Source organism: Myotis myotis, unplaced genomic scaffold, assembly GCF_014108235.1.
Source record: "Myotis myotis isolate mMyoMyo1 unplaced genomic scaffold, mMyoMyo1.p scaffold_m19_p_20, whole genome shotgun sequence".
Taxonomy (NCBI): Eukaryota; Metazoa; Chordata; class Mammalia; order Chiroptera; family Vespertilionidae; genus Myotis; species Myotis myotis.
This window is the reverse complement of record NW_023416325.1, coordinates 13,196,402-13,211,433: the sequence shown is the minus strand read 5'-3', so window position 1 is coordinate 13,211,433 and position 15,032 is coordinate 13,196,402. Positions and strand designations below refer to the sequence as shown.

General features: G+C 49.1%; 1 protein-coding gene across 1 annotated transcript in view; it reads right to left on the bottom strand.

Annotated features, from left to right (window-relative positions):
- The window catches only part of PI4KA (phosphatidylinositol 4-kinase alpha), a 96,799-nt gene that overhangs the window by 17,567 nt on the left and 64,200 nt on the right, over positions 1-15,032 (bottom strand). The window contains exons 20-33 of the mRNA XM_036353508.1: positions 13,563-13,671; positions 13,074-13,210; positions 12,746-12,879; positions 10,152-10,234; positions 8,828-8,898; positions 8,620-8,744; positions 8,008-8,089; positions 7,678-7,761; positions 6,515-6,604; positions 5,820-5,939; positions 3,682-3,774; positions 2,555-2,711; positions 2,169-2,296; positions 7-165 (exon numbers count right to left, since the gene is read on the bottom strand). Coding sequence (XP_036209401.1) covers positions 7-165; positions 2,169-2,296; positions 2,555-2,711; positions 3,682-3,774; positions 5,820-5,939; positions 6,515-6,604; positions 7,678-7,761; positions 8,008-8,089; positions 8,620-8,744; positions 8,828-8,898; positions 10,152-10,234; positions 12,746-12,879; positions 13,074-13,210; positions 13,563-13,671 — 1,572 coding nt within the window. The remainder of the gene's footprint in view (positions 1-6; positions 166-2,168; positions 2,297-2,554; positions 2,712-3,681; positions 3,775-5,819; positions 5,940-6,514; positions 6,605-7,677; positions 7,762-8,007; positions 8,090-8,619; positions 8,745-8,827; positions 8,899-10,151; positions 10,235-12,745; positions 12,880-13,073; positions 13,211-13,562; positions 13,672-15,032) is intronic.

Genomic DNA, 15,032 nt, shown 5'->3' with positions numbered 1-15,032 from the left:
ACATACGTCAATCCAGATGCAGTGAGGGGTCACTTCAGGGGCACAGGGTTTGGGCTGACTTGCTTCTGACGCTGCCAGGGGGTCTGCTTCCTTTATTTCAGCAGAAAAAAGGCCGAGCTTCTGCTCCACTGTCATCTGCCAGGCCCCTGCCATCTCCCGCAAAAACTGCAAGTACACAATGACTGTTAGCTCCTCACAGAGCACAGAAAGGTGCTTACTAATTATGTTTTATTATAAAAGGAACAGATGCTCACTGAACAAAGTTTATGGACCAAGGAAAGTATGACTAAAAGGTGATCTATGATCCCACTTCCTAGCTTTTTTTTTTTTTTTTTTTTAACATGAAGTCCATTCTTGAACTATTGCCAGGCCATGTTCTGTGTGGTGGCAGCCAGGACTGCTTGTGAACTAACAAGGGCAGAGCTGGATTCTGGCTCCAGAACCCATTTCCTTTTCTCCACTCTACACGGACCCTGCAAAATGCCTTCATGCCACTAACCAGGCTGGAGAATAATTGGGGAGGTGAGTGGAGTGTGCAACTGCCACTGGGCTGGGCAAGGGGTTCGGCAGGGGAACAGCTTCCCCCGTTGGCCTGACACCACCAGGCAGCTCCTTCAAGGGCGCCCAGACCCACCTGCAGAGTGGTGGCCACTGAGGCTTGGTGCCTGGGGCAGACATCCTGGCTCTCTGCTCAGTATTTACTTTCTCCTTCTTCCTTAAGTTATGGTTTTGTGTGGGTGGCCAAGTGGCCAGTCACAAGTACCCTCATCCAGGCCTCTGCTGTTCGGGGTAGCCACAGGTTTCCATTAGCACTAATGAGCAAGTGGGCATCAGCGGAGTGAGGCCCTGGGGAAGGGCATGGCAAGTGGTGCCTGCCTTGGCCCTCTGCCCTCCTTCCTGCCTGAGGCAAAAGTCCACACACTAAAGGTGCAGAGTTGCAGACAACAGGCCTGGGATATCAACAAACTGCCCACAACAGAGAAGAACACACTCCCATTGGGCAAGGCACTGCTCTTGGTTTCTGTTTCCTGCAGAGACAGGTAAGTGTTACAATAGATCGGGGGTGGGGGGACGGGGGCATCCGGCCCGTGGGCCGTACAAGGTCCAATAAATCATTCGGTCTGGCCCTGATAAGGCATTAGGGGTGAGTTAATTAAATTTTTGACCAAATATAGCAGGCTAATTTTTAAGTTGATAATTTTGTATGGCCCTCGATTGATGTTATAAATATCCAAATGGCCCTTGGCAGAAAAAAGGTTCCCCACCCCTGCAATATATGAAGAAACAGCAGGGCCACCAGGACCAATGAGCCCCAGCACAATCACTCATTAGTTTGATAAGCATGTCCTGGTCATTGCTTCTGACCAGGGCCTTCTAGGCTCTGGGAATGGAGCATGAACAAGACAAACACATCCACCTAGTCTACTGTGGGGCCAGAGATGACGAGAAAAGCAAGCTATAGACAGTGGACCCTGGTCTCTGCTAAGGGGAAAACAGCTACGAAGAGGCTCGGGAGCGTGACTGAGGGCGTATGTGACGTTCTAGGTAGTGTGGGCAGGGACAGCCAAGGCAAGCCCCTGTGGGCCCATTCCAGTAGCAACTTCAGAAAAACGGACACAAGGAAGGCTGCTCCTCCCAAAGTTAGCAGTCCCAGAGAAGTATCCCTATCGACAAACACAACCATTTCCAATGTTGATAGGTGTTCCAATCTCAGAGAAATGGCTCCCCCTACTGAGCTTTGGAAAAATAACAACTTCGAGGCACCACTGGCATGCTTTTAACATATGACAGTCCTGTGGTCAGGCATTAATATCACACTCTCGCCCCAGCTGGTTTGGCTCAGTGGATAGACTGTTGGTCTGCGGACTGAAGGGTCCCGGATTCGACTGCCAGTCAGGGCACATGCCTGGGTTGCAGGCTCGATCCCCAGAAGGGGGCGTGCAGGAGGCAGCCAATCAATGATTCTCTCATCATTGATGTTTCTCTCTCCCTCCCTTCCTCTCTGAAATCAATAAAAACATATTTTTTTTAAAAACCACACACTCACACATAAGAAGGCTGAAGCCCCAGAGGGTAAATGGCTTGCCAGGGTCTCCAAGCTCATCAGCTGAGGATAAGTTCTCTCTATCTCTCACCCCACCCACCCTTAGATGACCCCGGTGTCCTACCGGCACTTCCACTCCGTTCTTGCCGGCCAGCAGCCACTCCCAGCAGGCCAGGGCAGTCTCCATGCCATGCTCATTGAACATCCGGAGGGGACCCCAACACAAATGATGGAGAAGCTGTGGGTCACAATCTGGAACCAAACACACTGTTCAGAGGCCTTGAACATGAGCTAAACCCCATGGCCTCCCCAGGTGAGCAAGATAGTCAGTCAGCATCAGCTGGGACAACGATGGCCTTTTCTTTACTTCTACCCACAGAGAGGCCACAGGGATCTCTACTGGGGGAGCTCCAGCTCTTTCTTCAGCCAGAACTCCAATTCACTAAGGATAATGGATGCCACCAATTTGTTTACAAATGAGGCCAGAGGTCCACAGGGCTGGTCCCTTACCTTTGCTGCTGATGAGCATCGCCGTCAGCTTGAACATGGCCTGTGTGTAGGGCTGAGGATTACTGAGGTCTAGTGCTGTGTTCAGCTCCTGGACCATCATTTTGTTCAGGTCAGATATCTGGCCTGTGGCATCGGAGAACTGAATCATTCCATACACCTACAAGAAGCATGCTATGTCAGCAGAGGCGTGCGTAACTCAGGCACATGGGTGAGGCCCCGGCAGCCACCTAACCACAATCAAGGCAGGACCAAAGGATGCTTCACTGCCCCAAACTAGAGCCCACAGTATGCATGCAGAGTGACAGGCTGAAGTCAGCGATGCTACCACTGCTCAGAGATTTTGGGGAAATTCTCTTTTAGAAATGTGTGTGAGCCCTGGCCTGTTTGGCTCCACGGTTAGAGCATCGGCCCAGGGACCGAAGGGTTGCAGGTTCGATTCCCGGTCAAAGGCACATACCTTAGTTGCAGGTTTGATTCCCAGCCCCCATGGGGTACGTGTGGGAGGCCACCAGTCAATGTGTGTGTGCCCCCCCGCCCCGCCTCCTCCCTCCCTTCCACTATCCCTCTAAAGATCAATGGAAAAAATATCCTCAGGTGAGGAATTAAAAAAAAAGAAACATATGTTAGTGTTCCCCACCATTCTAGATGGTCTTTGAGGGCAGGGACCTGGTCTTATCATCTTTGTATTCTAGCACTGAGCCTAGGGTCTGACTCCCATAGGTCTGTGTGCATGTGGGCTGAATAAAGTTCCTTCAGAATCAATCAGTGACTCAACAAAATCAGTCTCACTATACAGGACATCAGGTCAGCGTGCAGGAGGCAGCTGGTCGTTCTTTCTCTCACTGATGTTTCCATCTCTCTATCTCCCTTCCTCTCTAAAATCAATAAAAACATATTAAGAAAACAATAAGAAAAATCAAATGCTTCAGTATAGCCAGTGTGGTGAGTGACTCTCATAAATGCTCCAGGCTGTGCTAATGGTCCCAGGGGCCAGCCTTCAAGTCCACCTAAAATAAGTGAGTTCATATTGACCAGACTCCCTACTCATTTTCTATTGGGAAGGAGCTGACTGACATCAGAACAAGAGGACACTCTGAAGGGCCTCGGACACAGGGCAGAAGGAGTACCTCGCCCGCATAGCGGTTGCGCAGATTCAGCGACGCCATGAAGTTGGAGTAATCTTTCTTCACACAGGCTGGGCGCTCGGTGAGCTGAGTTGCCTACAGACAAATATCAATAATTACTTCAGACCATAGCACTGTGTTTTCCTCATGTTTACCATGGCTAAACCTAAGTCCAATTAATAAGTCAGGTTCAGATCCAGGGGTTATTAATAATCTTTAGTGCTGGAAAGTCAGTAAAATGAACTACTTTAGAAGACCCTCTAGTCTGTTATGTCTCATGAAAAATGACTTAAAAAAATTTTTAGCATAAAAAATTTCTCTGGAAGGCCACCCTGACCACGTTCACCCAGCAGTGCACAGGCCTTTGCAGCAGAAACAATCACCTGATTGCCGTGAAATCACCGTTAACTCCAACAGCCATGTTGTGAAGTTAATGGTCACGGGATGCCCCCTCTGCGATGGTGCTGGTGTGTGAATGTGACTTAGAGAAGGTAGAGGGTGCCTGAAGTGAGAGCAGCAACAGAGCCAGTAAAAGCTCTGAGACATCCGCTTGCTGCTGATGGAAAGGGGCACACTGAGTGGAGACAACCCACAGAGTGGGAAAACATCCCCCCACTTCCTCTGCTGCAGCCTCAGGCCCTAGCCCACCTCCCACCCCTCCGGGTCTCAGGGACTCCTCTCTGTAACTCTGAGACAGCTCCCTGACTGCCGTGTGATGGAGTGTCGTGGGCCTGCGGACTTCTTTGCTTCCCATGGAGCAGGGCACCTATGCCAGGATCTCCAGCACAGCAACAATCAGCAACACAATAAAAAGTATCCTTTTGTCTTTAGCAACAGAAAAGGGAAAACCTAATCAAAATCTAATTTTCTAAAGAATAATATTTAAGCCCTAACCGGTTTGGCTCAGTGGATAGAGTGTCGGCCTGCGGACTCAAGGGTCCCAGGTTCGATTCCGGTCAAGGGCATATACCTTGGTTGTGGGCACATACCCAGTAGGGGGTGTGCAGGAGGCGGCTGATCGATGTTTCTCTCTCATCCATGTTTCTGATTCTCTCTATCCCTCCCCCTTACTCTCTGTAAAAAATCAATAAACTATATTTAAAAAAAAAATAATATTTTAGTCTTTTAGGCAAAATCTCTTACAAGTCAGTTGGCTAGAGGCTAGAAAAAGACTACAATCTGTCACATGCATTCTTAGTCTGTGGGCCCTGCTTCTGGCTGCTGCCTGTGTCCTCAGATTGGTGGAGAGACTGAGGTTGGGGAGCTGAGCCAATGCCACTGGGCCCTGCAGCAGCAGGAAGGCCTGCACGTGGCAGCCTGGCCTCTGCTGTCTGTGTCGAGATGCTTTTTTCTTCAGAGAAAACACAGTGACCTGAGGTGAGTGCTCCAAGGATGACATGGGTAAACAGACACTGGCCTCCTCTGGCTCTGCTAATGGGCTCCTCCCTTCCTCCGAGGTCACAGGGCAGTCCTGCGGCCTCCCTCCCTGGTGCGGCACCTCCACCATAATGAATCCTTAAGAGAGAGGCAGGCAGCCTCCCCACCCACCCTGAGAGAGTTAAGAAGCACCAAGGGAGCACAGAGCCCCTGCTGGGCCCTGAGGTTGGGAGACAACAAAGTGCAACTGTCAGATCACCTGTTCTCAACCCTACTTTGATCCTAGGCCCTAACTTACTTCAGAAAGCACTACCCTGGACGTGCTGTCCTCTTAATTAATCTCAAGCAGAACAAGACGAAGCTGAAGACCTACATGTAGTTCAGCAGGCACTGCGCGTTGTCCAAAGTCAACACGACTATAAACGTTGCTGATGTGTCTACAACAGATCAGTTTCCTTCCTCAAAGATGTGGACCCGCAGAAATCCAAATCTGAGCTCATGAGTGAATCAAGCTTACCTCCATCAGTCCATATTTTCAAAACGGAAGACAGTGAGGAAATGCCTGCGTGACTGAGCAGCTGCTCTCTGAAGCTGGGGAGCTCTCTCAAGATTCCGATCTACCAACAGACACTCTGAGCGCCTCACACAGGCAGTTGTGGGTGCCCAGGTGGCTTTCATGAAAATACTCATCAGCGTTGGCCCTTCCCCACACTGGTCCTTCCCTGACACAGTGCTCCTGGGGAGCAGTGAGCCCCTTCACGTACCCCGAGAGTCGTGTTCTGCTTGTTGTAGCTGGCGAAGTGAAGAATGCTCTCGGTGGCCATGGCCAGCCCCGTGTGCTGGGACAGTCCCGACACCCAGTTCTGATGTTTGTTCAGATATTCCTGGAATAGGGGAAAATGCTGTTTTACTTTAAAGGTAAAAACAACACTTGATAAACTGAGGTGTGAGGTAGTAAAGCAAACACTGGTTCCAGGGCTGGGTCTGCCCCCTCCCGACAGCCGTGGGGCCCTCAGGGAGTGAGAAAGAGCCCCCCTCTGACTGGCTGCTGCTTCCAGGTGAACAAGGACAAAGCTGGTCCCCAGAGTGGCTGGCACACAGCAAATGTGAGAGGACCACTGATTCCTTGGGAGCATTTGCTATCTGCCAAGTGCTGGGCAAACAGCTGCAGGGCCTGGTCCTGCCATCCACACCCAGGCAGTCTGGCAGATCTATTGCCAAGCAGCCCTGCTGATGGGGCGGTGTGCGGACAGAGGAAGGCACAGATCCGATCCACTGGCCTCCCTCACCCCCAAACAGCACACTTACCCCACAACCTGCTCCCATTATTCTCAGGCACTAAACTAATGCTTGGTCGGTTTGTTCACACGAGTGCTGTCTGTACTGAGATTGTGTAAAGCTCTTTGGATGGTTTGAAAGAGCTTATCAAGATTTCTTTTTGATGATTTTAAAAAAGTACCTGCAGGTGGGATTTGGTGACTGTAGGTGCCCACTTCATGGCCTCCTGTAGGATCATTTCACAGCGTGCAGCAAAGTCCTTCACGATGCTCTGAAAAGGGGTGTGATCAACCCAAGGTCAGGGTATCTGGGCTGTCAGAGGACCCCACCATACACTGTGGATAGCTATGGCCCAATTGTGTCCCTCCACATCCATGTGGAAGCTCTAACCCCCAGCACTTCAGAACGTAACTAACTGGAGCCAGGGTCTTCAACGAAGTGATCACATTCAAATGGGATCAGCGTGGGCCCTACTCCAACAGGACTGGTGTCCTTGTAAGAAGAGCAGATGAAGACATAGTCATGTACGGAGGGAGAAGCATGTGAGAATGCAGGGAGAAGAAGCCATCCACCAACCAAGGAGAGAGCTCCAGAAGACATCAACACTGCCACTACCTTGATCTCAAACTTCAGCCTCCAGAAATATGTGAAAATACACCTGTTATTTAAGCCACCCAGTCTGTGATACTTTGTTATGGCAGCCATAGCAAACCAACGGAGGGACTGTGCTCCAACACCAAGGCTCCTGGGTACAGGGAACCCGCACACATCTGGTCTGTAATCCTTGCATGAGGCTGTGTGGCAGAGCCCACACTCACAGCACATCACACAGCTACTCTGCAACGTAAGTCCTGAGTTAGTGACGGAAGGAGCAGGAAGGTCCCGGGAGGTAAAAGCCATCACAGGGACCTCACTACTGCACATGGGGAAGTCCCTGTTGGCAGCTGGTTTGGCTGGGAGGCCCTGAGGTTGGAACGTGATCAGCCCCAGCATGGTCTCACATCTGCCACAGTGAGGGCTCTACGTCAGATCTCAGAGCAGTAAAGCTCGTCTCAAAGTCATGCTTGCTATTAGTGTTAAGATGCTGTAAGCTGACAGGTAGCTGAAAACCTGTTTGGCAGTTGAACCAAGAAAAGAGCTGAGAACCAGCACGGCTGAGTGGCAGACAGACCTGGGAGTGAGCTGGCACCCATTCATACTGTGCGACCCTGGCAACTGAGGGATAGGGCGCATACTGCTCACACCTCAGACTGCTGGAGACTGAATGACATGCTGTGCGGAAAATGCTGGCCCTAAGACACAGAAGATGGCAGTGAAAGGGCCCTTAAGAAGCTCTGTGCCTACCTCCCGGGCTTCACATGTGTCAGGAACGGTGATCCGATAGGGGGCGTCGGGGATGCTGTAGTAAGGCTGGTCCTTGTGAATATCCTGAAAGCACAAAGGACTTCCTCTTCCAACAGCCTTCCCCCAGCTGCCCCTGCCGAGCTGTGCCTCCAGGGACGCCGGGCAGCAGAGCATTTGCCTTCCTTCCCCCAACTCGTCCCATCTGTGCTAGGCTTCCAAACTTGCTGTGGCTTACTGGGAAAGGTCAGGGTAGGATTTGGGCTTCCCACCCCCAATTAAGCCACTTGGAGCATGAATCAGGCTCAGCGTATGGTGGGCAGGGACACTTACTGCACTCAGCGACAGGGACAGGGTCTGGAGGATGTCCAGCATGGTCTTCAGCACCGTCCCGCTCCATAGCAAGTGGGGAAACCTGCACCGAGAGTCACTTTTCAGGGACCAGGAGCCAAATCCTAGGGCACCCACGTTCCTTAAAGGGAGGCTGAGAGTCCCACTTCTGGCTGCCCAGCTGAGGGTCAGAGGTCAGGAGGCTTCCAAGGCAGAGCACCAGTCAGAAAAGCTCCCAGGCTCCTGCTAGTCCCATTGCTCAGGGCCAAGTGACCTGCTTCCAACGACTGTCTTGGTTACCCAATGGCCAGGCCACACTCCCCACTCCCCAAGGGAGCCTTCTTTTAGGACCAGGGCTCCTTGATGTTTTCATCGTGGCAACATGGCAGTATTTGCATGACACAGAAGATCTGCTCCTGGAGAGGGGCCCCCGGGTGGAGGGGACAGACTGCACAGCTGTGACTCGTAGTGGCTCCAGCAAACGCCAGCACTCTTGGGAGGCTGCATCGCTTTGAAAGCTTTAATTCTGACTCCATTTTTTTCTGGACTGATAATGTATCGAGATCGCACAGGTATGTGTGTACACACAGAGCATTAAAAGGAAAATGAGCGTACTTATCTACCAGGCCAGACAGGTACTTGTCCGCCACCCTCCGTATCCTCTTGTGAATGTGGTTGAAGTTCACCAAGAGGAACTGCGCGTGCCGCTCCAGCTCCTCCTCATTCTCCTTGGTCTTTGCCTGGAGAGTCAGAAGAGACAGGTACAGCAGGCGCCCTCCGTGTGCCCCCGGCAAACACGTGCTGGCTCTCTGACAAGGCTTACTTTATCCGCCATCATGTTTAGGAAGGCTTCAAACACTTTGTCTGCGACGGCGATCACACACTGCATCATTCCTGAAACAAGAAGGGTTAGGAGCATCAAGAGAAAGGGACCAACCCTAGCTACTGTCAAATGTTTTGTTTGGACATAATTTTAGACTTACTGAGGAGTTCCCACACACCCTCCACCCAGCTTCCCCTGATATTAACATTGCATTTGTCAAAACTAAGAATTGGAAATTGATACAATATGATTTCCTAAACTTCAGGCTTATATGGATTTCTCCAATTTCCCCACTAGCATGTATCCCTTTTCTGTCCCAGGATCCAATCCAGGATGCCACTTGGCATTTACTCATCGTGTCTCCTTGGTCTCCCCCCATCTATGTTGATTCCTCAATCCGTTCTTGTCTTGAACGATCTTGACATTTCTGAAGAGCACAGGTATTGTGTAGGAGGGCCCTCAATTTAGGTCTATCTGATATTTGCTCAGGATTAGACCAAGGAAAACAGCACAGAAGTGCCCTCCTCCTCGCATCATATCAGGGCCTGGTCTGGCCTGACAGTGTCCTGGGAAACACTTGCGGTCCTAAGTGGGGTCTCCGCATAACCAGCAGGACTACCAAGGAGCCCTTCACAGTGAGGAACGGGCTGTGACCACACCACGCTCCCGCTTGGCTAAGGGAGCATTTCTAACTGGCTACTTGGTAGGATGCTTTGTCCATCACCGGCCCTTTCTACCTGGTCCCTCTCTGAGACCAGGCATGACCTTCTTCCCTACACGGTATAGCTCTTTCCTGATTACAATGGAAACTGCATGTCTTTATCTCACAAATACTTAATGGAAGAAACTAATATTTTACACACACACACACACACACACACACACACACCCTAGTATATGTGATTTTCTTTTAAGCAAAATAATAAAAATATTTTATTCATGTTCAAATTTGATAATTTTTCTTTTGGGAGTCCCTTTAAATTGGTTCTGCTCTGGACTTTAAAAGGCATGACTGTTCCTTGGCAACAACAAGATGCTCCTGGTCCAACAACGACCCTCTAAGGAGCCCAGGATCCTTTGAGCAGAGGATAGTTTTAGGGGCTGAAATCTGGGGGCTGGAGCACACTTGAGCATTGATGGTGGGCAAGAGTGATGCTCTTTCTGCTCTTAGGCCTCTTGCAGTAGTGGCAGAGTCACAAAGATATGTATTTTTTAAGGTTATATGTTTTATATTGATCTTTCCACACAGACAGAAAATAGGTAGTATTCCTTTTTACCTGATAAAGCTCAGTTCATCACACAAGTACCACAATAATAAACTTACCAGACTTGTCTTTCTGAATAGCTTTATCCTCAAAGTAGCAGAACATGACCTGGAAGCGGTCGGGATCTGTTGAGCGCAAAACCCTAACAAGGAGAGAACAGCTTTGAGTAAATTTTGAAAAATCCAGGCCTTCCCTGTCACAGGCTAGATACTGCCCAGGAATGGTGAGGCTGTGAGGAATGGATGGGCTACACCATTTAGAGGGAGAAATGCTGACATGGACTTCCTAAAGGGTGATGTCCACCACCTACCATAACATTCCCACACTGTTCCCCCCAGCAGCCCACCAGTAGTGACAGATCTTAAGGGTTATATGCATCAGGATTCTCCTAACAGCCCTGGCCGAATGTCCATCATCAGGAGACGGGTCAGATAAACCAGAGTACATCCATCCACTGGCACATCACACAGCCACCAAAACGAGAGGCGTCTCTGTATGTGCCGCTACAGAGAAAAACCCAAGACAAATGGTTAGATGAGAAGAGCAAGGTGTGGGGGAAATGAGTTTCCTAAAGGCCTCTGTGTGCTTGGTGAACGTGTAGGATACACATGCTTGCATATGCACAGAAGGTTTCTAGAAGGGAACGTAAGTGGCTATCAACAGTAGGTATCTAAGGATTCAGGGCCAGGAAAGTGATGCTTGTATTTTTCATCTTTAGCATCTCCTCTATTATCCCAATGTTTTTATTCTCTATTTCACTTTATGCACCTTGAACATTTTTATTTTTAGAATAAAAAATATCTTTAACCTTGGGGAAAAAGAGAAAGGAAAGAAAGTCATGAGCTTGAACTGTGGCCCCTGTGATGAGCTGTTCAGAGTTTGGGGGGCTCCACAGGGAGAGCACAGGCACAAACACAGGCCAGCGCTCCTCAGTGTCTGTGGGCACCCACCTTTAGACAGTTATGCTTCAGTGGGTCAAGCTTGGTGGCTTTACGCATATGCGGTTTCGAGTGTTCATGTGCACACAGCTTCAACCAATTTCTCACATTTTTACTAGTTCTCCCAATAACTAGTGGCTAAGAATCTGAGCCAGGTTCTTGAATAAAGGCTTCAGGTTTGCTTCTCTGTTCTAACAGAGGGTCTTGGGGACTGGCAGGCAGCACACGGCAGGAGCTGGGCTCACGGGAGCTGCTGCGGGCTGGTCCCCTCAGCCTTCGTCTGCCAGCCAAGTCAACAGCCTGACAGAGAGCCTGAGCTCACCATTCATGGGCACACTTGTGAGGAAGCAGGAGACAGCCCTTCCTGCAGCAGGTATGTGAGATTGAGAGCATCTGTTGTAGCCACACATCTGGTATGACTTGTTTTTCTTTAAAAATGTATTACTGTACATAGGGGATGGTGGTGAGATCAGGGTTTTTTTTTCCCCCTCTACTTATATCCAAGTTTTTGTGTAATGTTCTCATATTACTTTTGTAACAAAACAAAAAACAATCACAATGAAAAAAAGAAAAGCAAGTCAAAACTCCCTTAGCTCTGTGTGGGACTCTGGGAAGAATGAGTCACTCGTTTTTAAATTCTGCTCTGCTATGGGGTCCTCAGGCTGCCTTAATCTATTTTACACGTTGAGCTTTCAAGTGTGACTTTTTACCAGAAGGTTTTGTAGCACCAAATAAGGGTAAAATAATTGTGTTACCCAAATATCTTTCCTTTTAAGAATTAATATTGTCTTTCCCAAACCATTTGAGAAAGACATTATTCTATGATATTCTATCCTGTGACTTAAACAGGCTAAGTGTAATCCGACCTTTTTTGGTGACGGATGCATCACTCTGTGGCTCGTGTATTTGGCTACAGGGCAGCATGCCTCAGTCTTATCTCAGTGGGTCTGTAGCGTCCATAATGGCAGCCATAGACAGCTGAATTCTGAGCATCCTGGCGCTTCTTCCAGCCTTCATTTACGAGAGGCAACATGATACAGTGCTTAAGAGACTACATATGTTTCAATCTCAATTAGGGATTATTATCTTGGGCAACTAACTTAACTGCTTAGTCTCACTTAACTGCAACTAACTAATGTGCAAAATGGGTATGAGTGCCTACCTCATAGGCTTGTTGAAGAGCATGTAAATGCACGAAGTCACTCAGTCCAGGCTAATACTGATATTGTCATGATGACAATTATAGATCATTACAATTATTATAGCTGTTAGGTCCGCTGTGGCTACGATGCATCCCAAGCATCAGGCCATCTATGGGATTATTTTGGACAGGCACCTTCCCATTTCCTGTTTGTACTCTACTGTGATCCTGGAAGCCAGCTGAATGGGTGTCTCGGTGAGGGCTGCTTTCCAACAGGGCCCTCTCCCAGGCAACTGGACTGAGTTTGCAGCATCTATTGTGATTGCTCAGAAGCCGATTCCCTCTGGGAAAAGGATAACACCAGAGTTTAGACACCTGGGCAATGATTAGATGTTTGGTGCTCAGGAAGGAGGAGCACACGAGAAAAGCAAAGGGAGTGCTCTGCTTGTTTTTAAGAAAGCTTGCATATCTTGGTAGGGATTGAAAAAAAGTTCCATGCAAGTCCCATGCCTGGAAGGTGCGAAAACGTAAACCAGCCCAAATGTGGATGTGCGGGAGGTGAAGGCTTGTCTACCTCATATACTCCAGCCGGTACACAGACAGGAGATAGGTGGACATGGCAAAGTCCAGCTTGTTGATGAGGGCAGACACTTCGGGGGCAGGATCCAGCAGGTTGATGATGGTGCTGCGCAGCTCATTCAGTTCAGCCTAGAGGGAAATGAACACTTGAGGTCTCACGTGGGCTCTGGAGGGGAAGCTAGCCCGCCCCCAGGAGACATAAACCCCAGGGGCTGATCCTGGCTATTTCATGTTAAATGAAAGGACCTGCTCTAATTATTCAAGGCTGCTCAGCAAAAGCCCTGTGCTGCACCATCTGCCCTTGGGAGGGCAAGAATCCTTACGGGGGTGACTGTGTCGTTTTTCATGGCCGAGTTATACTGGAGGACAGACCGCAGTGGCTCTTTGCTGGGAAAGGTGAGCAGGGGGGACTTGGTGGCTATTTCACAGACCCCCTCGTACCATTCTTCTGGCCAGAGTCCTGGAAGAGAATGCACAGGAGTGAGATGACAGCCCTGGTCATGAAGCACTATGGTGGGGTTGACACTGGCAATTTCTAGAGTCATGGGACCCTTGTTTAAGTCAGTTTTTCCCAAAATTTGGCATAGATACAAATCTTTTGGATAACTTACACAAGTTTTTCCTAAGCTATGTGGTAGTCTCAGGACCCTAAACCACATCTGGGAGGTGTAACATTTGCAAATACTTGTAGGAAGCAGCAGCTGCATTGGGCTAATTTAAAATGTGTGCACATTCAAAATAGGTTGAGGCCTACCTCACCTTTGTTTTCACTCTGCACGCTGTCTTCCCTGGAAAAGTGGACATGCCCCTACCTGACCCCTCCACGGCGAATCCCATCAGAACAGAATAGAGCCAGAAGTCCCGGAAGAGCTTCTGCAACCGTGGCTTAGCTTCCTTGATGGGCGGCAACCGTCGGGTAAGCTGATGTGCCAAGGAGAGAGGGAGAAAAGGCTATTTACTCAAAAAACCCTAAAACCTACAGAAGTGAAATCAACCAGATATTCATTCTTCAAAAGCATCCTCAGGAACCTGTCCATTAGACTGGATAGGAAAAGGCACAATGAGCAGTAGCCAACACTTGGTAAGTTAACGTTCAGTTACTCAGCAAACATTTATTAGCTAATTTTCACCGGGAGGTGAAAAACACCATTTCTGCACTTTAAGGTCTTTCTGCCTAATTTGGAGGCAGGTGAGCAAGCACAGTGGGTGGAGTTCCTGGAAAAGTGTCATGAGTCTCAATGTTAGCATGCAAGTACACTTAGCCAGGCAGAGAACAGAGAGCAGACCGTCCAGCATCAGCTCAAAGCCAGGGAATGTGGAGGGCATGGAATACTTAGGGGAAGGCAACAATGAACTGGGGCAAGGGCTCAGGTGAGGATGTAAGGGAGAGACTGAGATCGTGAGAAATCTTGTGGTGGAGGAGAAGTGGCTTTCAAATCTTTTCCAGCACCCCAAATTTTCAAGCAATAATCTTGAGCAGAATCCCAACATGTGCAACAGGTAGAGGCAGAGCTGTGCAGATGTAGAAGTGAGGGACTGAAGGCCCTGCACCCCTGCTCCAGGCGGTGACTCCTCAGGTGGGGAGCAGGGAGTGGCTCCTCAGGTGTGTAAATGGTTAAATCTGTGCACAGTGCCTGCTAGACAAGTCGATCCTCACAGAACCCCAGCAGATAGATGTCGAGCCCCCATACAGTGAAGGGGGACTCTGTGCTTGTGCTTATAAGCACCAAATACAGGCCAGGCCCTGGGTCAGGGACACAGAGGTAGGACAGATGATAATCCCCATTGCTGGGGGTACAGAGTGAGACAGCACTTTCACACTGGCTGGTAGATTATAAATTGGTATAACACTTCCTGTAAAGTTATCTATACATATAAAAGGCTAATCTGCAAAGTGTCCCTGTGGGTGTTTGACCAGGAGACTGGGAGTTCTATTGCTCGCTATGATGTGCGCTGACCACCAGGGGGTGGTGTGGAATGAAGGAAGGCCTGGCCAGCAGCCGGAAGGCCCCGATTGGCCCTGATCACCAGCCAGGCCTAGGGACCCTACCTGTGCACGAATTTCATGCACCAGGCCTCTAGTTTAGTAATATACATAACAATTCTAAATATCCCCATTTTATCTAAAATCTCAACTCTAGAAATCTAAAAAAAAAAAAATCTAATTTGTAACTATTTGTGGAGATGGATGTTAATGTGGTAATCATTTTGCAATATGTACAAATATCAAATCATTATGAACCTGCTATGTGAACTGTATCTCAAGTGTGAAAAAAACCTGG